Genomic DNA, 26,303 nt, shown 5'->3' with positions numbered 1-26,303 from the left:
GGACTGGGGTGGGCACAGTAAGAAGTCTCACAACAAGTCTGACAAGGTGCCTCACGGGAGACTGCTGAGTAAAATAAGGGCCCATGGTATTCGAGGCAAGGTACTAACATGGATTGACGATTGGCTGTCAGACAGAAGGCAGAGAGTTGGGATAAAAGGTTCTTTCTCAGAATGGCAACCGGTGACAAGTGGTGTCCCGCAGGGTTCAGTGTTGGGGCCACAGCTGTTCTCTTTATATATTAACGATCTAGACGACGGGACTGGGGGCATTCTGGCCAAGTTTGCCGATGATACAAAGATAGGTGGAGGGGCAGGTAGTATTGAGGAGGTGGGGAGGCTGCAGAAAGATTTAGACAGTTTAGGAGAGTGGTCCAAGAAGTGGCTGATGAAATTCAACGTGGGCAAGTGCGAGGTCGTACACTTTGGAAAAAAGAATAGAGGCACGGACTATTTTCTAAACGGTGACAAAATTCATAATGCTAAAGTGCAAAGGGACTTGGGAGTCCTAGTCCAGGATTCTCTAAAGGTAAACTTGCAGGTTGAGTCCGTAATTAAGAAAGCAAATGTAATGTTGTCATTTATCTCAAGAGGCTTGGAATACAAAAGCAGGGATGTACTTCTGAGGCTTTATAAAGCACTGGTTAGGCCCCATTTGGAATACTGTGAGCAATTTTGGGCCCCACACCTCAGGAAGGACATACTGGCACTGGAGCGGGTCCAGCGGAGATTCACACGGATGATCCCAGGAATGGTAGGCCTGACATACGATGAACGTCTGAGGATCGTGGGATTATATTCATTGGAGTTTAGGAGGTTGAGGGGAGATCTGATAGAGACTTACAAGATAATGAACGGCTTAGATAGGATGGACGTAGGGAAGTTGTTTCCATTAGCGGGGAGACTAGGACGCGGGGGCACAGCCTTAGAATAAAAGGGAGTCACTTTAGAACAGAGATGAGGAGAAATTTCTTCAGCCAGAGAGTGGTAGGTCTGTGGAATTCATTGCCACAGAGGGCTGTGGAGGCCGAGACGTTGAGCGTCTTCAAGACAGAAATTGATAAATTCTTGATTTCTCGAGGAATTAAGGGCTATGGGGAGAGAGCGGGTAAATGGAGTTGAAATCAACCATGATTGAATGGTGGAGTGGACTCGATGGGCCGAATGGCCTTACTTCCGCTCCGATGTCTTATGGTCTTATGGTCTAACACCAGGTCAAAGTCCAACAGGTTTATTTGGAATCACGAGCTTTCAGAGCGCTGTTCCTTCATCAGGTGAGTGTCACCGTCCTTGATGGAGATGCATGTGTCCAAGAATGCCACTGATTCTGGAGAGTAGTCCATGGTTAGTCTGATGGTGGGATGGAACTTGTTGATGTCATTGTGTAGTCGTTTCATTGATTCTTCGCCATGAGTCCAAAGGAAGAAAATGTCATCGATGTTTCTGCTGTATAGCAAACAAAGAACAAACAAAGAACAATACAGCACAGGAACAGGCCCTTCGGCCCTCCAAGCCCGTGCCGCTCCCTGGTCCAAACTAGACCATTCTTTTGTATCCCTCCATTCCCACTCCGTTCATATGGCTATCTAGATAAGTCTTAAATGTTCCCAGTGTGTCCGCCTCCACCACCTTGCCTGGCAGCGCATTCCAGGCCCCCACCACCCTCTGTGTAAAATATGTCCTTCTGATATCTGTGTTAAACCTCCCCCCCTTCACCTTGAACCTATGACCCCTCGTGAACGTCACCACCGACCTGGGGTTAGCGTCGGTTGAAGATCCTGTGCGTGAAGAGGTCTTGTTCGTGCTTGTGCATGAAAATGTTGGCGTATTGAGGTGCGAATCTGGCCCCCATGGCTGTTTCGTGTGCCTGGATGAAGAACTGCCTGTCGAAGGTGAAGACATTGTGGTGTAGGATGAAGCGGATGAGTTGTAGAATTGTGTCTGGAGATTGGCAATTGTCGGTGTTGAGTACTGAGGCTGTTGCAGCAATGCCATCATCATGGGGGATGCTGGTGTAGAGTGCCACCTGATGGACTCACCTGAGGAAGGAGCAGCTCTCCGAAAGCTCGTGATTCCAAATAAACCTGTTGGACTTTAACCTGGTGTTGTGAGACATCTTACCAGACAATCTATTGGCCATGGAACGTCCCTCCAGGCATCAAAAGACACCTCTGCAGGAACATCACACCACTCTCATCAATACCTCCGCCCACCTCACCAGGGAAGGTCTGACTGGCCCCAGTGATCCCCAATCCCACTTAACTTGTGTTGAGGGCAGCCTCCGTGAAGCTTCTCTGGTCTGGGTGCAGTCCCAACAATGGCCATTATTTCCAGTGGCGCTGCTGGGACTGATGAGCTGCTGATTGCCTGATTGAGGTGGAATCCTGTCCCTTCAGGGATGGAAGCTCCGACAGCAACTTATCAACCTCCTGATAGCCACACAATCTGGCCAGAGCTCCTGGAAATGGCTGAGGTGGAGTGCCCCCCCACCCCCTGCTTTTCGGCCCGTCACTGGGGTAATCACCACTCCTCCAAAATTCAGCCAATGGTAAAGTAACATCAAGAGGTTTTGTATCGCCCTTTTTTGCGTACTCATCCTCAGCTCAAGGAGCGGTGATGGCCTAATAGTATTATCACTAGACTATTAATCCAGAAACTCAGCTAATGTTCTGGATTCAAATTCTGCCACGGCAGATGGTGGTATTATTTTACACAGAGGGTGGTGGGTGCCTGGAACCCACTACCGGGGGAGGTAGTGGAAGCAGATACGATAGTGACTTTTAAGGGGCATCTTGACAAATACATTAACAGGGATGTGGCCCCGAAAAGGTAGGGGGTTTTAATTCAGACGGGCAGCATGGTCGGTGCAGGCTTGGAGGGTTGAAGGGCCTGTTCCTGTGCTGTAATTTTATTTGTTCTTTGTCCTTTGAACTCAATAAAAAATGCCTGGAATTAGGAACCTACTGATGACCATGAAACCATTGTCGACTGTTGGAAAAACCCATCTGGTTCACTAATGTCCTTTAGGGAAGGAAATCTGCCGTCCTTACCTGGTCTGGCCTACATGTGACTCCAGAGCCACAGCAATGTGGTTGACTCTCAACTGCCTTCCAAGGGCAACTAGGGATGGGCAATAGATGCTGGCCAGCCAACGACGCCCATGTCCCACTAATGTATTAAAAAATTGCGATAACAAGCCCCTGACATTATTTAAGCAGCATTAACTGAAGCTCCTGTCCATTGGAAAGCCAATTCTTTGAGATTGGGATTAGAGCAGTATGCACAATACACGTAGTTAATGCCTGGAAGGCTTTTGAGAATGCGAGTCAGGATTGATTCATAGCGCAGCATGTTTTAATCCAACAAGGAAAGATGTCTTTGCAAAAGAAATCAGAAAACGCACAGCGGGTCAGGCTGCGGATGTGGAGGGTTAACTTTCCAGGTCGATGGACAGCCATCAGAACTGGAATTGTTCAGAGATTGAACCGTTTTTTTAGCAAGCGTGGTGCCGGGAAAAATAGGTGTGGGGAGGAAAGAACAAAAGGGAAGGTGTGTAAGAGGCTTGAGATCAGGAATGATTGAACGCCTAAAGGCAAAAAATAACAAGTAATGCATCAAAAAATGGATCCAGAGGAGGTGTAAATAGTTACAGCAGAACCATTACCAGCACCCGCTCGCTGAGAAAATGATGTCATTAAAACAGTAAACTTTTGTTCACTTGAACTGTAACAATGTGTGACAGTGATTACAATCATTTTATTATTTAACTTCAGCAGAGAAAAATAGCAATTTACAAGCAGAGTACTTTCAGGTAGGACATGCTTTGAACAGAGACAGCCTTCTTGTGTCTGTCGAACGCAGGAAAAAGCACCTATTCTAGAATCGCAGAATCCCGACAGTGCAGGAATAGGCCATTCGGCCCATCAAGCCTGCAATGATAACAATCCCACCCAGGCCCTATCCCCGTACCCCCACACATTTACCCTGCTAATCCTCCTGACACCAAAGGGCAATTGGGCATAGCCAATCAACCTAACCCGCACATCTTTGGACTGTGGGAGGAAACCGGAGCACCCGGAGGAAACCCACGCAGACACGGGGAGAATGCGCAAACTCCACACAGACAGTGACCCGAGGCTGGAATTGAACCCGGGTCCCTGGCGCTGTGAGGCAGCAGTGCTAACCACTGTGCCACCGTATCGCCCACGTCGTTATTCTTATTGGACTCTAGCATTGCATTACTGGGTAATTCCCACCTGGATTTGAGAAACATTTGGTCTGTGCTCATCCATATCACAGCTCACACATCAATAGTCATCAACATTTCATTGGCAGGACTTTCTTGTACCATTCTTTGGTATAAATGAATGTTTATATCATAGTGACACTCCGTCACTATAAGAAAATTCCACCGGTAGTGTGTGAAATGACACAGATGAACAGATAGAATCTCTACAGTACAGAAGAAGGCCATTTGGCCCATCGAGCCTGCACCAACAACAATCCCGCCCAGGCCTTATCCCCATAACCTCACATATTTATCCTAGCTTGTCCCCCTGACACTAAGGGACAATTTAGCATGGCCAATCCACCTAATTCGCACATCTTTGGACTGTGGGAGGAAACCGGAGCACCCGGAGGAAACCCACGCAGACACAGGGAGAACGTACAGACTCCACGCAGACAGTGACCCAAGTCACGAATTGAACCCGGGTCTCTGGCGCTGTGAGGCAGCAGTGCTAACCACTGTGCCACCATGCCACCCACCAAATCAAAATTAGCTCAAATAAAATAAATTAGTGCAATTTGATAGCCATTCCAAGGACATGACTGCAGGATGACCTTTTCCAAAGGTAGGGGAGTCTAAAACTAGAGGGCATAGGTTTAAGGTGAGAGGGGGGAGATACAAAAGGGTCCAGAGGGGCAATTTTTTCACACAGAGCGTGGTGAGTGTCCAGAACGAGCTGCTAGAGGTAGTAGTAGAGGCGGGTACAATTTTGTCCTTTAAAAAGCATTTAGACAGGTCCATGGGTAAGGTGGGTAGAGAGGGATATGGGCCAAACGCGGGCAACTGGGACTAGCTTAGGGGTTAAAAAAACAGAGCGACATGGATAAAAGCAAATTACTGCGGACGCTGGAATCTGAAACCAAAAGAGAAAACGCTGGAAAATCTCAGCAGGTCTGGCAACATTTGATTTGATTTGATTTATTATTGTCACATGTATTAACATACAGTGAAAAGTATTGTTTCTTGCGTGCTATACAGACAAAGCATACCATTCATAGAGAAGGAAAGGAGAGAGTGCAGAATGTAGTGTTACAGTCATAGGGTGTGGAGAAAAATCAACTTAATGCAAGGTAGGTCCATTCAAAAGTCTGACAGCAACAGGGAAAAAGCTATTCTTGACTCGGTTGGTACGTGACCTCAGACTTTTGTATCTTTTCCCCGATGGAAGAAGGTGGAAGAGAGAATGTCTGGGGTGCGTGGGGTCCTTGGTTGTGCTGATTGCTTTTCTGAGGCAGCAGGAAATGTAGACAATGTCAATGGATGGGAGGCTGGTTCAACTTTGACAAAGGACCATCTGGACTCGAAACGTCAGCTCTTTTCTCTCCTTACAGATGCTGTCAGACCTGTTGAGATTTTCCAGCATTTTCTCTTTTGGCGGCATGGACAAGTTGGGCCGAAGGACCTGTTTCCATGCTGTAAACCTCTATGACATAGATTGGGATATGAATATCAAAGGATTTGTGACATTTCGGAAGGACAGGATGCTCGGGAAAGGTGGAGGGGTGGCTCTGTTAATTAATGATGGTGTTAACACTATACAGAGAAACGGCCTACGTTCAGGAAGCCAGAATGTAGAAGCAGTTTGAGTGGAGTTGAGAAATGATAAAGGCAGGAAGTCACTTGCCCCCTAACAGTAACCAGAGGAGGACAGAGTACAAAAGAAGAAATAATGGGAGCTTGTCAGAAAAGTACGGTGATAGTCATGCGGGATTTTAATCAACATGATGACTGGGAAAATCAGACGAGCAAAGGTAACCTTGATCGGGAGTTTAACTTTCTAACACTTGGCTTGGATCCACTCTTCCCTCTCTCAAACTGTATGTGAAACTCAATCATATTGTGATTGTTGCTATCTAGGGGCACTTTCACTATGAGGCCAATATTTAATCCTATCTCAGTGCACAACACTCGGTATAGTATAGTGTGCTGCCTGTTTGGCCTCAGAATGTGTTCCAAAGAAAAACTATTCCGAAAACATGCTATGAACTCCCTGACCTCATAGCGAAGGTGCCCCTAGATAGCAACTCGCACAATATGAGTGCATTTCACATTCAGTTTGAGAGAGGGAAGAATGGGTCCAAGCCAAGAGTTATAAATTTAAATAAGGGCAAGCATGAGGGCATGAAAGCAGAGCTAGCTGATATGAACTGGCAAATTAGGTTGAGGGATAGGTTTATAGAGATACAATGGCAGTCATTTAAAAGGATATTTCAGAATTCACGAAATAAATAGATCGGAATGAGAAAGAAAAATTCCAAGGGTTGGACCCACCCACATCCATGGTTAACTAAAAAAGTTAAAAATAGTGTCAAACTTCAAGAAAAAGGCATAATTATGCAAGGATGGGTGACAGGTTAGAAGATTGGACAGAATACAAAAACAGCAAAAAATTAGTAAAAGACTGACAAGGAAGGAAAAATCAGAACAAGAAAGAAAGTTAGATAGAAATATAAAAACTGGATAGAACAAAGAACAGTACAGCACAGGAACAGGCCCTTCGGCCCTCCAAGCCTGCACCAGTCATGATGCCTTCCTAAACTAAAACTGCACAAACTTACGGAGTCCGTATCCTTCCATTCCCATCCTATTCATGTATTCATCTCGTTGCCCCTTAAATGCCGCTATTGTACCCGCTCCCACCACCTCCCCGGGCAGCGCGTTCCAGACATTCACCACCCTCTGTGTAAAAAACTTGCCTCGCACATCTCCTCTAAACTTTTCCCCATGCACCTTAAACCTATGTCCCCTCGTGCTTGACTTTTCTACCCTAGGAAAGAGCATCTGACTATCCACTCTGTCCATGCCACTCATAATCTTGTAAACCTCTATCAGGTCACCCCTCAACCTCCGTTATTCCAGTGAGAACAAACCAAGTTTATCCAACCTCTCCTCATAGCTAATACCCTCCAGACCAGGCAACATCCTGGTAAACCTCTTCTGTACCCTCTCTGTTGCATCCACATTCTTCTAGTAGTGCGGCGACCAGAATTGTACACAATGTTCTAAATGAGGCCTAACTAAGATTCCGTACAGCTGCAGCATGACCTGTGAATTTTTATACACAATGTCCCGAACAATGAAGGCAAGCATGCCGTATGAGTTCTTGACTACTTTACCCACCTGCGTTGCCACTGTCAGTGATCAATGGACACGTACGGCCAGATCTCTCTGCCTGTCAATACTCCGAAGGATTCTACCATATACTGTATAAAATTCCTACATGCATTGGACCATCCAAAGTGTATTGTCTCACACTTGTCTGGATTAAGCTCCATCTGCCATTTCTCCACCAAAGTCTTTAATTGGTCTATATCTTGCTGTGTCCTCTGACAATCCTCTTCGCTATCCGTAACTCTACCACTTTTTGCATCGTCTGTGAACTTACTAATCAAACCAGCTAAATTTTTCTCCAAATCATTTATATATACTACGAACAACAAAGGTCCCAGAACTGATCCCTGTGGAACACCGCTAGTCACAGCCTTCCATTGAGAAAAGCACCTCTCATCTGCTCCCCAGATAGTAAGAGTTTCTATATATATTTTATAAAGAGTTAACAAAGTAAGTGTTGTTCCTACAGAAAGTGAGTCTGGGGAATTAAAAATGGAAAATAAGGAGATGGCAGATGAGTGGAATGGGTATTTTGCATCAGTCTTCACGATAAAGAATACCAAATGATATCCGAGAAATAGCGGTAAATCGGAAATGGAAGGAAGGAAGGAACTCAGGAAAATTACAATCACCGGGGAAATGGTACTGAGCAAGTTGTTGGGTCTGAGGCTGACAAATACCCTCATCTGGATGGACTTCATCCTCAGACCTTAAAAAAAGTGGCTAATGAGGTAGTTTATGCATTGGTTTTAATTTTCCAAAATTTCCTAGACTTGGGGAAGGTTCCAATAGTTTGGAAAATAGCTAATATAACCCTTTTATTCAGACAGGGATTGAGACAGAAAGCAGGAATATTTTGGCTAGTTAGCTTAACATCTGTCACGGGCAAAATGTTAGAAGTGATTATTAAAGGCATTATAAGCAGAGCATTTAGAAAACTTCAAGGTAATCAGTCAGAGTCAATGTGGCCTTGTGAAAGGGAAATCATGTTTAACCAATTTATTGGAGTTCTTTGAAGGGGTTACATACATGTGCTGTGGATAAAGGTGAACCAGTGGATGTACTCTTTATTCATTTGTGGGACATGGGCGTCGCTGGCTGGCCAGCATTTATTGCCCATCCCTAGTCGGCCTTGGAGGGCAATTGAGAGTCAACCACATTGCTGTGGCTCTGGAGTCACATGTAGGCCAGATCAGGTAAGGACAGCAGATTTCCTTCCCCAAAGGACATTAGTGAACCAGATGGGTTTTTTTCCAACATTCAACAATGGTTTCATGGTCATCAGTAGATTCTTAATTTCAGATTTTTAAAATTGAATTCAAATTCTACCATCTGCCGCGACTGGATTTGAACCCAGGTCCCCCAGAACATTGGCTGAGTTTCTGGACTAATAGTCTAGCGATAATACCACCAGCCCATTGCCTCTCCTGGAGGGAGTACTGGACTTCGTTTTCGAGAAGGCATTTTAATAGGGATGTCACATTAAAGGTTATTATAGAAAATAAAAGCCTACGTTATAGGGGATAACATATTGGCATTGATAGAAGATCGGTTAACTAACAGAAAACAGAGAGTTGTCACATATGAATAATGTTTTGGTTGGTAAGATGTAACAGACGGTGTGCCACAAGGATCAGTGCTGGGGCCTCAACTTTTTACAAGTTATACAAATGACTTGAATGAAGGGACTGAAGGGATTGTTGCAAAATTTGCTGTTGATACAAAGATAAGTCGGAACGTAAGATGTAAAGAGACTATGAGGAGGCTACAAGGGAATAGTAACAGGTTACTTGAGTGGGCAAAGATCTAATTTTTTTTTGATCCATATGTTGGGCACGGGCATCGCTGGCTGGGCCAGCATCTATTGCCCATCCCTCGTTGCCCAGGGGCAGTTGAGAGTCAACCATATTGCTGTGGCTCTGGAGTCACATGTAGGCCAGACCAGGTAAGTATGGCAGATTTCCTTTCCTCAAGGAGATTAGTGAAATAAGTATCATGTGGGAAAAGGTGGGGTGAATGGGATCAAATGTTATGGGGAGAAAGCAGGATTAGGCTATTGAGTTGGACGATCAGCCATGATTGTGATGTGTAGCAGAGCAGGCTCGAAGGGCCAAATGGCCTCCTCCTGCTCCTATCTTCTAAGTAAATTATCCACTTTGGCAGGAAGAATAATAAAGAAGCTTATTATCTAAATAGTGAGAGGTTTCAGAGCTCTGAGATACAGAAGGATCTGGGTGTCCTAGTACATAGATCGCAAAAGACAATAATACAAGTACAGCAAATAAATAGGAAAGCTAACAGAATGTTATTGTGAGGGGAATTGAATACAAGAGTAGGGAGGTTATGCTTCAGTTACACAGAGCAATGGTGAAACCACATCTAAAGTATTGTGTAGGGTATTGGTCTCCTTATCAAAGAAGAAAGTAAATGCTTTGGAAGCAGTTCAGAGAAAATTTATCAGACCAATACCTGGAATGGATGAAAGCTCTGCCGAAGGGTCATGCAGACTTGAAACGTTGGTTCTATTCTTTCCCTACAGATGCTGTCAGATCTGCTGGGATTTTCCAGCATTTTCTGTTTTTGGACCTGGAATGGATGAGTTTTCTTATGAGGAAAGGTTGGACAGGGTAGGCTTTTATCCACTGGAGTTTAGATGTGTAAGAGATGACTTGATTGAGGGGTGTGGACAGGGTGGATGTGGAGAAGATGTTTCATGGGTTAATCTGGAACTAGGGGGTCACTGTTCAAAAATAAGGCGGAGATGAACGGAAATATTTCTCTGAAAAGGTTGAGTCTTTGGAATTCTCTTCCTCAAAAGGCAGTTTAAGGAGAACCTTTGAATATTTTTAAGGTAGAGAGAGATAGATTCCAGATAAGTAAGGGGAAGGAAGATCAGCCATGATCTTATTGCATGGTAGAGCAGGCTCCAGGGGCAGAGAGGCCTACTCCTGCTCCTAATTTGCATGATAGTACATACAAAATAAATGCTCTCACATCAGACAGGAAAGGATACATTAAAGAAGCAAATTTAACGGATATATAGAACTATAGAATGACTGCCACACAGCAGGAAGTTCTATGGCTGGTCATGTTTGTACTGGTTCTCTGAAATGCAATTTACTTAGGAACATTAACATACAGAGGGATCTGGGCGTGCAGGTCCACAGTTCCCTACAAGTGGCAGCACAAGGGGCCAAAGTGATTAAGAAGGTACATGGCATGCTTGCCTTCATCAGCCAGGGCACTAAATACAAGAGTTGGGAAATCATGTTGCCGCCATAGCAAACCTTGGTTAGGCCGCATTGTGCGCAGTTTTGATCGCCACACTACCAGGAGGATGTTGCAGCTTTGGAGAGAGCGCAAAGAAGGTTCACCAGGATGTTGCCGGGTCTCGAGGGTGTTGGCTAGGAGGAGAGATTGAATAAACTAGGATTGTTTTCACTGGAAAGACGGGGGCTGAGGGGAGGTCTGATAGAGGTCTACAAAATTATGAGAGACAAAGACAGGGTGGATAGTCAGAGGTTTATTCCCCGGGGTAGAAGTGTCAATTACAAGGAGGCACAGGTTCAAGGTGAGAGGGGGAAAGTTCAAGGGAGATGTGCGGGGGAAACCTTTCATGCAGAGAGTGGTGGGTACCTGGAACATGCTGCCAGATGAGGTGGTGGAAGCAGGCACTTTAGCAACATTTAAGAGACATCTGGATGGGTCCATGAATAGGGAGGGAATGGAGGGATACGGACCGAGTAAGGGCTGAAGAGATTTTTTCGTTTAGTTGGGGCATCATGATCGGTATGAGCTTGGGGACCTGAAGGGCCTCTTCCTGTGCTGTACTTTTCTTTGTTCTGTATTTTTTGTTCTTACTGCCATTTCCCCAACTCCTCCTTGTAGCTCTGTACATTCTTCCTGTTCAGATAACTCAGTTGAACCTGCCTCCACCACACCAGGCAGAGCATTCCAGACCCTAACCACTCGCTGTGTGAAAACATTTCTCCTCATGTCGTCGTGGCTTCTTTTGCCAATCAGCTTAAATCTGAGTGCACTGTTTCTCGATCCTTCTACCAATGGGAATAGTTTCTCTCTGTCGACTTTATCCAGACCTCTGATGATTTTGAATAATTCTATCCGATCTTCTCACAACCTTTTCTTCATCAAAGAAAATGACCCAACTTCTCCAACCTTTCTACATACCTGTAAATGCACTCTTTTAAAGTTTATTTATTAGTGTCACAAGTAGGCTTACGTTAACACTGCAATGAAGTTACTGTGAAAATCCCCTAGTCGCCACACTCCGGCACCTGTTCGGGTACACTGAGGGAGAATTTAGCATGGCCAATACACCTAACTAGCACGTCTTTCGGACTGTGGGAGGGAACCGAAGCACCCGGAGGAAACCCACGCAGACACGGGGAATGTGCAGACTCCACATGGACAGTGACCCAAGCCAGCAATTGAACCCGGGTCCCTGGCGCTGTGAGGCAGCAGTGCTAACCACTGTTCCTCCTGGCACCATTCTCACAAATCTTTTCTGCATCCTCTATCATGCTACCACATCCATCACTAAAGTGTGGTGCCCAGAGCTGGATGCAAGTTGTATAATGGTAATAACAACATATAGTGGTTTAGAATCATAGCATCATAGAATCCCTACAGTGCAGAAGGAGGTAATTCGGCCCATCGAGTCTGCACCGACCACAATCCCAGCCGGGCCCCATCCCCGCAACCCCTCATATTTACCCCACTAATCCCCCTGACACTTGGATCAATTTTCGCATGGCCCCTCAACCTAACCCGTGCATCTTTGGACATTTTAGTAATCCAGCGACCCAAATTGTTTCTCTGGGGATATGGTTTCAAATCCCCAGCCCAGCAGTTGGTACAGTTTGAATTCAATTCATTGAAAATAAATCTGGAATCTTAAGCTAGTCATAGCAATAGTGACCATGCAACCATTGTGGTTAAAAACCCATCAGGTTCACTAATGTACTTTAGGGAAGGAAATCTGCAGTGCTGACTTGGTCTGGCCTATAGGCGACTCCAGAGCCACAACAATGTGGTTAACTCTTAAATGCCCTCTGAAATGGCCTAGCAAGCCACGCAGTTCAGGGGTAATTAGGAATGGGAAACAAGTGTTGGCCACGCCAGCGACACACACATCCCATGAAAGAAAAAAATAGTATTGCAGTTGAGGCCAAACCAGTGTTTTATACAGGTTCATCATAACTTCCTAACTCTTGTCCTTTACGTCCCTATTGGTAAAGCCCAGGATATTGAGTGCTTTATTAAATACTCTCTCAACTTATCTTTCCAAAGTCAGTGATTTATGTACATATACACCCAGGTCCCTCTGCTCCTAAACCCCCTGCAGAATTGTACTCTTTATTTGATATTATCTCTCTGTATCCTCCCTACCAAAATGAATCACTCCATACGTCTCTGCATGAAATTTCATTGCCACTTCTCTGCCCATTCCACCAACCTTTCGAGCTTCTTCTGAAATTCTACACGATGCCCCTCATGGTTCTCAATGTTTCCAAGTTTTCTGTCATTTGCAAGTTTCAGAATTGTGGCTTGCACACCGAGGTCTAGGTCAGTAATATATGTCAGGGTGAGCGGGAGTCCCAACACCGACCCCTGGGGAACTCCTCTACAAACCTTCCTCTAGTCTGAAAAATAACCATTTAACAGTACTCTCTCTTTCCTGTCACTCGCCCAATTTCACATCCAGGTTGCTCCTGTCCCTTTTATTCCATGAGCACTTTATCAAATCCTTGTTGGAAACCCACGTACTCCAACAGCATTACCCGCTTCAGCCCTCTCTCCTATGAAAAAACTCAAGCAAGTTTGTCAAACACAATTTTCCCTTAATAAATCCGTGCTGGTGTTCCTTAACTAACAAATATTTTCTCAAACCCATAGAATCCCTATCGTCCAGAAAGAGGCCATCAGGCCCCTCTCTGAAAGAGCATCTCACCACCTTATCCCCACCCTAGACCCTCCTCACCACCCTATCCCCATAACTCTGCACATTTAGCATGGCCAATCCGCCTAACCTGCACATCTGTGGACACTAAGGGGCAATTTACCCTGGCCAATCCGCCTCACCTGCACATCTGTGGACACTAAGGGGCAATTTACCCTGGCCAATCCACCTAACCTGCACATCTTTGGACTGTGGGAGGAAAATGTAGCACCCGGAGGAAACTCACGCAGACACGAGGAGAACATACAAACTCCACATTGACACTCACCCGAGGCCAGATTCGAACCTGGGTCCCTAGTGCTGTGAGGCAGCAGTGCTAACCACTGTGCTGCCATGCTGCCCACTACTATTAATGACTATTAATTTTGCACCAAATCATTGTTTCTGGAAGCTTCCGCACCAGCAAGGTTATGCTGACTGGTCTGTTGTTGCTGGACTTATCTTTACACACATTTATGAACTAAAATGTGCAATTCTCTACTCCAGTGGCATCATCCCTGAGTCTAAGGAAGATTATGAATTTATGGCCAATCTCTTGGTAATTTCCATTCTCATTTTCCTCAGTCTCCTTGGATGCATTTCATCCAGTCCCACTGCCTTTAAATACGACAGCGTATTCAATATCTCTTCAATTTTAAGCCCTTCAACTGCTTGATCTACCTTCTCTCTCACCATGTCCTGGGCAGCATCTTCTCTGTAATGATAGATAACAAAGTTCAATGTCTGAGTTGTGTCTTCTGCCTCCATCTGTAAATCTCCTTTTTTGTCCCCAATTAGCCTCATTCCCATCTTTTTACAATATAAATGCCGATAGATGATACGTGGATTGTCTTTTATATCAGCTGCTGCTCTCTTCTCATATCCTCTCTTTCCTTCACTAATTTTCCTTTTCAATTTCCACCTGAACCTCCTTTTTACAGTCTGGTTCTCGGTTGTAATATTCACCTGACACCTGTCAGAAGCATACTTTTTATTCCTCATTTTAGAATTAGATTTTTGCCTCCCAGGCAAATGCACAGAGTTGCAAATTTTCCCTATAATTGTGGGTTTCTTCTCTGGCCCTGTAACAGTGCACTTATTTTATGTCTTGCAATGGTCAGTTTATATGGGCGGCACGGTGGCACAGTGGTTAGCACTGCTGCTTCACAGCTCCAGGGACCTGGGTTCGATTCCTGGCTTGGGTCACTGTCTGTGTGGAGTTTGCACATTTTCCTCGTGTCTGCGTGGGTTTCCTCCGGGTGATCCGGTTTCCTCCCACAGTCCAAAGATGTGCGGGTTAGGTTGATTGGCCATGCTAAAAATTGCCCTTAGTGTCCTGCGATGCGTAGGTTAGAGGGATTAGTGGGTAAAATATGTAGGGGTATGGGGGTAGGGCCTGGGTGGGATTGTGGTCAGTGCAGACTCGATGGGCCGAATGGCCTCTTTCTGTGCTGTAGGGTTTCTATGATTATATGTGTCTGTAATGATGGGTTTATTCTTTGGGCCTGTAATGATTGGTTTATTCCATGGTCCTGTAACGGTGTATTTATTTATGTCCTGCAATGGTCAGTTTATTGCCATGTAATGATGGGTTTATTCTATGGCACTGTAATGATAGGTTAAATTCTATGGGTCTGTAATAATGAGTTTATTTTATAGGTTTGTAATGATTAGTTTGTTCTCTGGCTCTGTAATGATTCAGTAAGAAGTCTAACAACACCAGGTTAAAGTCCAACGGGTTTATTTGGAATCACGAGCTTTCGGAGCGCTGCCCCTTCATCAGGTGAGTGATGAAGGAGCAGTGCTCCGAAAGCTCGTGATTCCAAATAAACCTGTTAGAATTTAACCTGGTGTTGTGAGACTTCTTACTGTGCCCACCCCAGTCCAACTCCAGCATCTCTACCTCTGTAATGATTGGTTTACCCTATGGTCCTGTAATGGTGCATTTATTTATGTCCTGCAATGGTCAGTTTATTCTATGGGTCTGTAATGATGGGTGTATACCGTGGGTCTGTGACGGTGGATTCAGTCCCGAACTCGACACATGTCAGTGCGGTGTTGGTGAGTGAAAAGTAATCATGACAAACCTCCTGCGAAATGGCAATCGCTTCTTTTAACAGTAGTTGTGTTATCAGGATGTCACTTTTCAACTGTTCCAATTTGATATGCGTGAGTAAATTGATCTTAAGTGATTTGCTGTTTAATCTGTAATATTTTAAGCCACGTTTGAACCTAACCTGAACTGACAGCTGATAGACACTTCACTGGAGAAAATCCTCAACTCTTTGCCGCTGAACTAAGCTGACATCAGTTTATGTTCACCTGTGAAGCCGAGGCTCTGAGGCAGTTTGACGTTATTCTGGTCCATTTGCAGATGTTTTTGTGTCATAAAATAATAGGAGGCAGACTTGTGGGTCAGAATTTTCCACCACAGGAATTGTGGCGCGGACCACGCAGAGGTCCATTTACCTCGGGCAGGATTTTTCGGTCATGGGGTGAGCGCGGCCGGAAAGTCCCGCCCATGGTCTCAACATCTGGCAAGTTCTCATCTGCCACGGCAGGGAGGAGGAGATCTCGTGAAAGAAGGAAGAAAGAATGGCAATGTAAGAGAACTCAGCAACATAGCTGTGAGGGAGAGATTGGAGAGGTTGGTGTTATTTTCCTTGGAACAAAGAAGGCTGAGGGGTACCTTGACTGAGGTGTACAAACCTGTGAGGGGAAGCGATAGAGATGAAATTGTTTCCCTTGCCGGAGAATTCTAGAACCAGGGGACATAGATTAAAGATAAGAGGCAGTCGGAGTAGAGGGGACATGAGGAAGAACTTTTTTACGCAGCGGGTGGTGGGTGTCTGGAATTCGCTGTCCGAGTTGGTGACAGAGGCAGAGACCCTAAACTCTTTTAAAAAGTACCTGGATCTGCACCTAAAGTGCTGTAAGCTACTGGGCTATGGGTCTGGTGCAGGAAGGTGGGATTAGGAAGGGCATTTGGGTGTCCTTGGGCCGCCATTGACAAGATGGGCGAAACGAATCATAGAATCCTTACAGTGCAGAAGGAGGCCATTTGGTCCATCGAGCCTTTACCGACAACAATCCCACACAGGTCCACAATCCCGCAACCCCACACATTTACCCTGCTAATCCCCTGACATTAAGGGGCAATTTATCATGGCCAACCAAGCTAACCTGCACCTCTAACCCACATGGTGGTACAGTGGTCAGCACTGCTGCCTCACAGCACCAGGGACCCGGGTTCGATTCCTGGCCTGGGTCACTGTCTGTGTGGAGTCTGCACGTTCGCCCTGTGTCTGCATGGGTTTCCTCCCACAGTCTGAAAGACGTGCTGGTTAGGTACATTGGCCCGAACAGGCGCCGGAGTGTGGCGACTAGGGGAATTTCACAGTAACTTCATTGCCGTATTAATGGAAGCCTTACTTGTGACTAATGACAAAAATAAACTTTAAATCTTTGGACTCCTTCTGTGATGTAACTTTTCTATGGTTCTATGGTACCATGCAAAGTCATGATGTGGAGATGCCGGCGTTGGACTGGGGTAAACACAGTAAGAAGTTTAACAACACCAGGTTAAAGTCCAACAGGTTTATTTGGTAGCAAAAGCCACACAAGCTTTCGGAGCTCTTCGCCCCTTCTTCAGGTGAGTGGGAATTCTGTTCACAAACAGAGCTTATAAAGACACAGACTCAATTTACATGAATAATGGTTGGAATGCGAATACTTACAACTAATCAAGTCTTTAAGAAACGAAACAATGTGAGTGGAGAGAGCATCAAGACAGGCTAAAAAGATGTGTATTGTCTCCAGACAAGACAGCCAGTGAAACTCTGCAGGTCCACGCAACTGTGGGAGTTACAAATAGTGTGACATGAACCCAATATCCCGGTTAAGGCCGTCCTCGTGTGTGCGGAACTTGGCTATCAGTTTCTGCTCAGCGACTCTGCGCTGTCGTGTGTTGCGAAGGCCGCCTTGGAGAACGCTTACCCGAATATCAGAGGCCGAATGCCCGTGACCGCTGAAGTGCTCCCCAACAGGAAGAGAACAGTCTTGCCTGGTGATTGTCGAGCGGTGTCCATTCATCCGTTGTCGCAGCGTCTGCATAAGTATTCGCATTCCAACCATTATTCATGTAAATTGAGTCTGTGTCTTTATAAGCTCTGTTTGTGAACAGAATTCCCACTCACCTGAAGAAGGGGCTAAGAGCTCCGAAAGCTTGTGTGGCTTTTGCTACCAAATAAACCTGTTGGACTTTAACCTGGTGTTGTTAAACTTCTTACCATGCAAAGTGACATTTCAAATTGAGAGATTTTGGAATTGGGGCGATACATAGAATTTACTACATTGAACCTGACAATTTAACCCAGCTGTACATGCTGGTGTGTGTACCCCACAAACACTCCTCCATGAAGCAACACGGTGGCACAGTGGTTAGCACTGCTGCCTCACAGCACCAGGGACCCGAGTTCAATTCCCGGCTTGGGTCACTGTCTGTGTGGAGTTTGCACATTCTCCCCATGTCTGCGTGGGTCTCCTCCAGGTGCTCCGGTTTCCTCCCCCATTCTGAAAGACGTGCTGGTTAGATGCATTGATCCGAACCAAATTGTGGCGACGAGGGGAATTTCACCTCAACTTCATTGCAGTGTTAATGTAAGCTTTACTTGTGACTAATAAATAAACTTTAACTTTAACTCCAAATTAATTCATCTAACCCTATCAGCCGGGACGGGGAGATGGTGGTGTGGTGGTGATATCACCGGGCTGGTAATCCAGTCACATGCTCTGAGTTCAAATCCCACCTTGGCAGTTGGTGGAATTTAAATTCAATGAATAAATCCGGCATTGACGCTGGCAATGGTGACAATGGCAACCATCATTGATTGCTGTTATGGAAACCCACCTGGTTCACGTATGTCCTTTAGGGAAGGAAATCTGCCATCCTTACCAGGTCTGGCCTACATGTGATTCCAGACCCACTGCAATGAGATTGACTCTTACCTGCCCTCTGAAATGGGCTCAGCAATTCACTCAGTTCAGGGCAATTAGGGATGGGCAACAAATGCTGGTCTTGCCGGTGAGACCCACACCCCATGAAAGAATTTAAAAAAGAACCTCCCATTCTTTTATGGTGTTTGCGGGTAAGATCCTGGCATGGAGAGAGGATTGGCTGACTGGCAGAAGGCGGAGAGTGGGGATAAAGGGGTCTTTCTCAGGATGGCAGCTAGTGATTAGTGGTGTGCCTCAGGGGTCAGTGCTGGGACCACAATCTTTCACAATATTCATTAACGATTTGGAGAAAGGAACTGAAGGCACTGTTGCTAAGTTTGCAGATGATACAAAGATATGTAGAGGGACAGGTAGTATTGAGGAAGCAATGGGGCTGCAGAAGGACTTGGGATAAGTTAGGAGAGTGGATAAAAAAGTGGCAGATGGATTACAATGTGGAAAAGTGTGGGGTTATGCACTTTGGAAGGAGGGATGGAGGCATAGCCTATTTTCTAAATGGGAAATGCTCAGGAAATCAGATACACAAAGGGACTTGGGAGTCATTGTTCAAGATTCTCTTCAGATTAACGTGCAGGTTCAGTCGGCAGTTAGGAAGGCAAATGCCATGTTAGCATTCATGTCGAGAGGGCTGGAATATAAGAGCAAGGATGTACTTCTGAGGTTATATAAGGCTCTGGTCAGACCCCATTTGGAGTATTGTGAGCAGTTTTGGGCCCCATATCTAAGGAAGGATGTGTTGGCCTTGGAAAGGGTCCAGAGGAGGTTCACAAGAATGATCCCTGGAATGAAGAGCTTGTCGTATGAGGAATGGTTGAGGACTCTGGGTCTGTACTCGTTGGAGTTTAGAAGGATGAGGGGGGATCTTATTGAAACTTACAGGATGCTGCGAGGCCTGGATAGAGTGGATATGGAGAGGATGTTTTCACAAGTAGAAAAAACTAGAACCAGAGGGCACAACCTCAGGCTAAAGGGACGATCCTTTAAAACAGATGAGGAGGAATTTCTTCAACCAGAGGGTGGTGAATCTGTGGAACTCTTTGCCGCAGAAGGCTGTGGAGGCCAGGTCATTGAGTGTCTTTAAGACAGAGATAGATAGGTTCTTGATTAATAAGGGGATCAGGGGTTATGGGGAAAAGGCAAGAGAATGGGGATGAGAAAAATATCAGCCATGATTGAATGGCGGAGCAGCTTCGATGGGCTGAGTGGCCTAATTCTGCTGCAATGACTTATGGTCCTATAGTCTTATGGGCTAGTCTCCCTGAAAATATATCTGAGTTACTTGCCTCAACCACTCCAGGTAGTGTAGTGAGTTCCACATGATAACTGCTCTCTGGTTGGAGATATTTCTCCCGAATTTCTTATTGGATTTATCAATGATTACCTCATATTTGTGACCCTCTAGTTTTGGACTTCCAATAATAAGTGGAAACAGCTTCCCTAAATGGATCACGGCTTTCATTTGGGTAACCAATAGTTGCACCAATATATGTCTCTTCTGGCAAGAGTAAATGAGTTATGTTATGATCTCGGCTGACTATCTTATATTGGTTGTTAGTATAGCTATTAGCACACTTAGGGCTGTTCAGCAAGTGCTGCCCCATCATGGAATCACAACAGTAGATTTGGACAGACAGTGACCCACTCTCTACAAACAAAAATAATATATTCAAGACTTGCACCTTTGCACCGTGGGTGACACAGTGGCACAGTGGTTAGCACTGCTGCCTCACAGCGCCAGGGACCCGGGTTCGATTCCCGGCTTGGGTCACTGTCTGTGCGGAGTCTGCACATCCTCCCCGTTTCTGAGTGGGTTTCCTCTGGGTGCTCCAGTTTCCTCCCACAGTCCGAAAGACATGCTGGTTAGCTGAATTGACCATGCTAAATTCTCCCTCAATGTATCCGAACAGGCGCCAGAGTGTGGCGACTAGGGGATTTTCACAGTAACTTCATTACAGTGTTAATGTAAGCATATTTGTGACACTAATAAAAAAAATGCAAAATTTAAAACTTTTTCTGATTTACTCTGGAATTTGGTAAACTATAGTTCCCCTTTGCTTCCTCCATAGCAACACCTCAGCCAATCAGGATTGATTTGCCAACCGGTTTGCCAACTCTTGTGATGGTTTGAAATTTGGCATTCTTGTGTTTGTCCTGATGAGAGCAAGATGAAAAGCTTCGGCAAAGTGTCGCTTTTTTCAACAACATTCAAGTTCTGTATTGTCAAATGACTGGGGGTGAGGTTAATAAATCTGTGCTTATCGGGAATGCTTGCTAAATGAGCACTCTCCATTTCGAAAAAGTTACACAAACTTGGCAAGAGAGGGAAACTGGAAGAGTTTTTTTTTGCTTGTTTTCATAGAATGTACAGCACAGAATCAGGACATTGGGTCTAACTGGACTTAAGCTCCAAATTATTCTTAACTCACCCTGTGTCGGCTAATTCCAACCTTCTCGGCTGATCCTCCATTCCCTTCTTCTCTCGTGCACTTATCCAGCTTCCCTTGAAATACACCCATGACGTTCAAATTCTCACCTCTCTTTGGGTTGGGTTGCAGGCAGGTCGAACTGTCAAGGGTAGGCGATGGCCTAGTGTTATTATCGCTAGACTACTAATCCAGAAACTCAGCTAATATTCTGGGAACCCGGGTTCAAATTCTGCCATGGCAGTTGGTCTACTGATGACCATGATCTACTGATGACCATGAAACCATTGTCGATTGTTGGAAAAACCCATCTGATTCTTTACGGAAGGAAATCTGCCATCTTTACCCAGTCTGGCCTACATATGAGTCCAGAGCCACAGCAATGTGGTTGACTCTCAACTGCCCTCCAAGGGCAACTAGGGATGGGCAATGAATGCTGACCGGCCTGCGACACCCATGTCCCACAAATGAATAAAAAAAATCAGATGCCATGCCCACTGTTAGCCCACACACCCTGGCTGCGATTTAATGACCCCATTGGGTTTTGGCAGCCAAGTAAACTAAGTTTATATTCTCTGCAGTTTAGGGGAATGAGAGGTGATTTCATTGTAACCTAGTAGATTCTGAAAGGGCTTGATGGGGCTGACGCTAGTCCGGGAATATGTAACACAGGGATCCCAATCTCAGGATGAGGGGGCAATCATTTAAGAAAGGAGAAATTTCTTCATTCAGATGGTTGTCAATGTTTGGAATTCTCTACCCCAGAGGGTTGTGGTTGCTCCATCGTTGAAGGCTGGTATAGAGACATTTTTGGTCTTTTGGGGAGTTAAAGGGAGTGGGTGAGAAAGTAGGGTTGAAGACCATGACCAGCCATGTATTGTATGATGGGGCAGGTATGATATTGACCATGTATTAAATGATGGGGCAGGTTTGATGGGCTGAATGGTCTACTCCTGCTCCTGTTTCTTCTGATCTTATGTTCCACATGAGCCTTCTTCCAGTCAAATTTCATCAGTTGTATGTTCTCCTACTGCTCGGTGTTACGTTTTGATTAAATTGCTTCTCTTATCGAACCAACAGGTCTGTTTCAGAAGGCAATCATCCAGAGTGGGACAGCCTTATCCAGCTGGGCTGTCAACTACCAGCCTGCCAAGTATACCCGCTTGCTGGCTGAGAAGGTTGGCTGCAGCATGCTGGACACCATTGATCTGGTGGAGTGCTTGCGGATGAAGACCTACAAGGAGCTGATTGAGCAGGACATCATGCCGGCCCGTTACCACATTGCCTTTGGGCCAGTCATCGATGGCGACGTCATTCCGGATGACCCCCAGATCCTGATGGAGCAGGGCGAGTTCCTCAACTACGACATTATGCTGGGCGTCAACCAGGGGGAGGGGCTGAAGTTCGTGGAGAACATGGTGGATAACGAGGATGGCATCTCGGCCAGTGACTTCGACTTCGCCGTCTCCAACTTTGTCGACAACCTCTACGGCTACCCGGAAGGGAAGGACACCCTACGGGAGACCATCAAGTTCATGTACACCGACTGGGCGGACAAGGAGAACCCCGAGACCAGGCGCAAAACCCTGGTGGCACTCTTTACCGACCACCAGTGGGTGGCCCCGGCAGTGGCCACGGCGGACTTGCACGCCCAGTATGGCTCGCCTACTTATTTCTACGCCTTTTACCACCACTGCCAGAGTGACATGAAGCCAGGCTGGTCTGATGCTGCCCATGGTGATGAGGTGCCCTACGTCTTTGGTGTCCCAATGATTGGACCCACTGAGCTTTTCCCTTGCAACTTCTCGAAGAATGATGTGATGCTTAGTGCTGTGGTCATGACCTACTGGACCAATTTTGCAAAAACAGGGTAAGTAGACTTTACAGAGACTCTTTGAGATTTTTGTTTTTGTTTTAGATTAAAAGCACTATGGGGGTGTGACCCTACCTTCTCACAACGCCGGCCAATGGGCGTGGCAAGCCGGTAAGGTGACAAATGGGGCGAAAATTTGGGCCCATGCCCAGTTTCTCATCTCTTACCAGCACCGGATAATTGGCGAGATCAGCCTTCTGCCCGAAGTGGGCATGAGGCTCATTATAATATTTAAACTCTATGATAAATAGAACAGATAGATCTGCACATGCGCAATGGCACCCTCTGCTGTGAGCTACTGGGTTTTGGGCAAGCTTAAGAACCGCCCTCTCCCCCTGCTGGAAGGAAACTGATTTTGCTTCATTTGTTTTCCTCAGAGTGCGGTCCGATTGGATTCGTAACTCACCCCAATAATCTCCCATTTTCATGCTCATTTGGCACTTAGAATTTCTTTGGTAAGATAGCCCCCTATATTTTTATTTCAAACGAAACATAGCTTGTAGTGTTAAAATGTTTGCTTACAGATTATATAATTACATGAGGGAATATGCACCGGAATTTTACCGGCACGCCCGCCCCAGAATCAGGGCGGGTGAGGCTTGCAAAACAGCATTCTCCATTGGCCCTGGGGGGAGACCTTACGAGCCTCGGGCGGACGAGGCAGTAAAGTTCTGGCAATGGCATCTACTCTGGCTCTGGTCACACTCATGGCCTGTGAACCAGAGGTTGTGGGTTCAAGTTCCCCTTCACGAACTTGAGCACAAAATCTAGGCCGAGATTCCTGATGCACCACTGAAGGAATGCTGCATTGCTGGAGGTGCTATCTTTCAGGTGAGACACTAAATTAAGGCCCTGTCTGTTCTCTCGACATGTAAAAGGTGTGGAGTACTGTTTGAACAAGAGCTTTGATCGGTGACATGGCCAACACTCATAGCTTAGCCAACACAAGTCAAAGCGATTATCTGAACATTATCCCGTTGCTGTTTGTGAGAGATTACTGAGAAACATTGTACTCCCTGCGAATATTTGTACAAGCTTTTGGTCTCCGGATGGTAGGGTGAATTTTGTTCTTCAAGGCCGGATTGTTAATGTGGTGGAGTGGAATCGCCGAATCTCGATAGCACTTGAAGTCACAGAGTCATAGAGGTTTACAGCATGGAAACAGGCCCTTCGGCCCAACTTGTCCATGCCGCCAAGGTTTTTCAACCACAAAGCTAGTCCCAATTTGGCATATCCCTCTATACCTATCTTACCCATATAACTGTCTAAATGCTTTTTAAAAGACAAAATTGTACCCGCCTCTGCTACTACCTCTGGCAGCTTGTTCCAGACACTCACCACCCTCTGTGTGAAAAAATTGCCCCTCTGGACCGTTTTGTATCTCTCCCCTCTAGTTTTAGACTCCCCTACCTTTGGGAAAAGATTTTGACTATCTGGCTGATCTATGCCCCTCATTATTTTATAGACCTCTATGAGGTCACCCCAAAGCCTCCTGTGCTCCATTTTCATTACATGATTTCCATCGTGGCCTCCAGGCTTGAAACAGCTCCCTCCACTCAATCTTGTTTTTATGCAAGTCTCGGGAAGGCACGGTTGTAACTGAGGTCCAGGAGTTTGAATGGACTAGGCCTCAAGTTCATGTCACTCGAAGACAGGTGGAGGGGAGGGTAGGTATTCTGACATTTGCCATGCACCCCACTCTGAGCCACTGAAATCCCTCCCCAAAATGAGCTTGCCACCAACTTGTTGGTGGAAACCTGGTAGAATTTTGTTGCGCCATGTTAATTCTTTTCTAATTGGCCTTCATGTTGTATTTCAGTGACCCGAATCAGCCAGTTCCACAGGATACAAAGTTCATCCACACAAAACCCAACCGGTTTGAGGAGGTGGCCTGGTCAAAGTACAACCCAAAGGATCAACTCTACCTCCACATTGGCCTGAAACCAAGGGTGCGGGAACACTACCGAGCGACCAAAGTGGCTTTCTGGCTGGAGCTCGTCCCCCACTTGCACAATCTGAATGAGATCTTCCAGTACGTGTCGACCACCACAAAGGTCCCGCAAACGGACTCCACGCCATTCCCGTACGTGACCAGGCGAGCTCCAGGGAAGTTATGGTCTTCGACGACCAAACGTCCCCCTCTGACCCCCTCCCACAACCCCAAGCAGGCCAAGGAGACCCGCAAGTCGAGCCCCGAAGAAACGACGGTCTTGATCGAGGACAAGCGGGACTACTCCACCGAGCTGAGTGTCACCATTGCGGTGGGGGCCTCGCTGCTCTTCCTCAACATCCTGGCCTTCGCCGCCCTCTACTACAAGAAGGACAAGCGGCGCCACGAGACGCACCGACGGCAGAGCCCGCAGCGGGGCACCGCCAACGACTTGGCTCACCTGCAGAACGAAGAGATCATGTCACTGCAAATGAAGCAGATGGACCACGAGTGCGAGTCGATGCAGACCCACGACACCCTGAGGCTCACCTGCCCGCCCGACTACACCCTCACTCTGCGGAGGTCTCCGGACGACATCCCCCTCATGACACCCAACACCATCACCATGATCCCAAACACGTTGGCTGGCATGCAGCCCTTGCACACCTTCAACACTTTCACCGGCGGCCAGAACAGTACGAATTTGCCCCACGCACACTCGACGACTCGAGTATAGCTCCCTGAGGAGCGGGTTTCCCCTCCCCCCTTTCTGGGCTCCTTAGTTGGGTGGCAAGCTCATTTTTGAAATGATTTTAACAAGAATCGAAACAGAACTCATCGGAAAACCATCCGGATCTACAAGTAGAAGACAAATATCGAGTAACTACTTTTTTGGGGGGGGGGGGGAGGGGCATTGGTGGGTTGAGGGGGGAGGAGGGCAGGGGTGGCGGGGCGGGGCGGGTAGTTCATATATTCACTTCACGGTTTCGATCCTGGGAAATGAAAATAAACAGAGAAGAGACAAAAAAAAGAAGCGAAACAGTGCATTCTACAATGGGAAGAGACAGCGTAAGTCTTTTATAAATGATGAACATTTGGAAACTAATTTAACTATTCCACTGTATCAGATGGATCTCTCAATAAGTGACAGCCCAGTCCAGCAACACGGCGAATGGACTCTTTATCATCATCTGGCAGAGGCAGTGGGTAATATAAACTACAGGACAGTGTATTCAACAAAGGATAGCTCTAGTTGCAAAGTAAGTGATTGTACAGTATCTTCAATGTGCCATGTTGTGTTACACCCTTAATGCCAGGATTGATTACCGAACAAAAGGTTTTTTTTTTCGCTCCAAAATGTGTGATGTAATCCACTTGATGACAACGGTGTTCCATCAACAAAGGGACAATTCAGTTGTGCGAATCCCAGGTCTGTATCAAGTGAGACCGACACGTCCTTCTGAATTGTATTTATGAAACTTTGTAAACATTTGTAAATAGCTGTGGGTTAAAAAAAAAAGCTTTTATTGTTCTTTTTTTTGAGTTTAAAAGGATCAGCTTTTAGAAAGCTTGTGCTTTATATCATGTTCTTTCTGTATATACATGAGATACACCATCTCCGTTCTCTGCCAGTTACTTTACATGGATAATATGGTTCTTGGAGTACTTTCTGAGTCTTGGGAATTCATAACGTCAACCTCTGTAGA

The 26,303-nt window shown here is 46.0% G+C and overlaps 1 protein-coding gene across 2 annotated transcripts in view; it reads left to right on the top strand.

Moving 5' to 3' along the window:
- The window catches only part of nlgn4xa (neuroligin 4 X-linked a), a 290,095-nt gene extending 264,762 nt beyond the window's left edge, over positions 1-25,333 (top strand). Inside the window, exons 4-6 of one of the 2 annotated variants that reach the window (XM_078222565.1) lie at positions 3,634-3,642; positions 21,875-22,664; positions 24,487-25,333. In XM_078222565.1, coding sequence (XP_078078691.1) covers positions 3,634-3,642; positions 21,875-22,664; positions 24,487-25,333 — 1,646 coding nt within the window. The remainder of the gene's footprint in view (positions 1-3,633; positions 3,643-21,874; positions 22,665-24,486) is intronic. The other variant, XM_078222563.1, reaches the window with a different exon arrangement.
- Positions 25,334-26,303: the final 970 nt, after the last annotated feature.

Source organism: Mustelus asterias, chromosome 10, assembly GCF_964213995.1.
Source record: "Mustelus asterias chromosome 10, sMusAst1.hap1.1, whole genome shotgun sequence".
NCBI classification, from domain to species: domain Eukaryota; kingdom Metazoa; phylum Chordata; class Chondrichthyes; order Carcharhiniformes; family Triakidae; genus Mustelus; species Mustelus asterias.
This window is presented reverse-complemented; position numbering and strand designations above follow the sequence as displayed.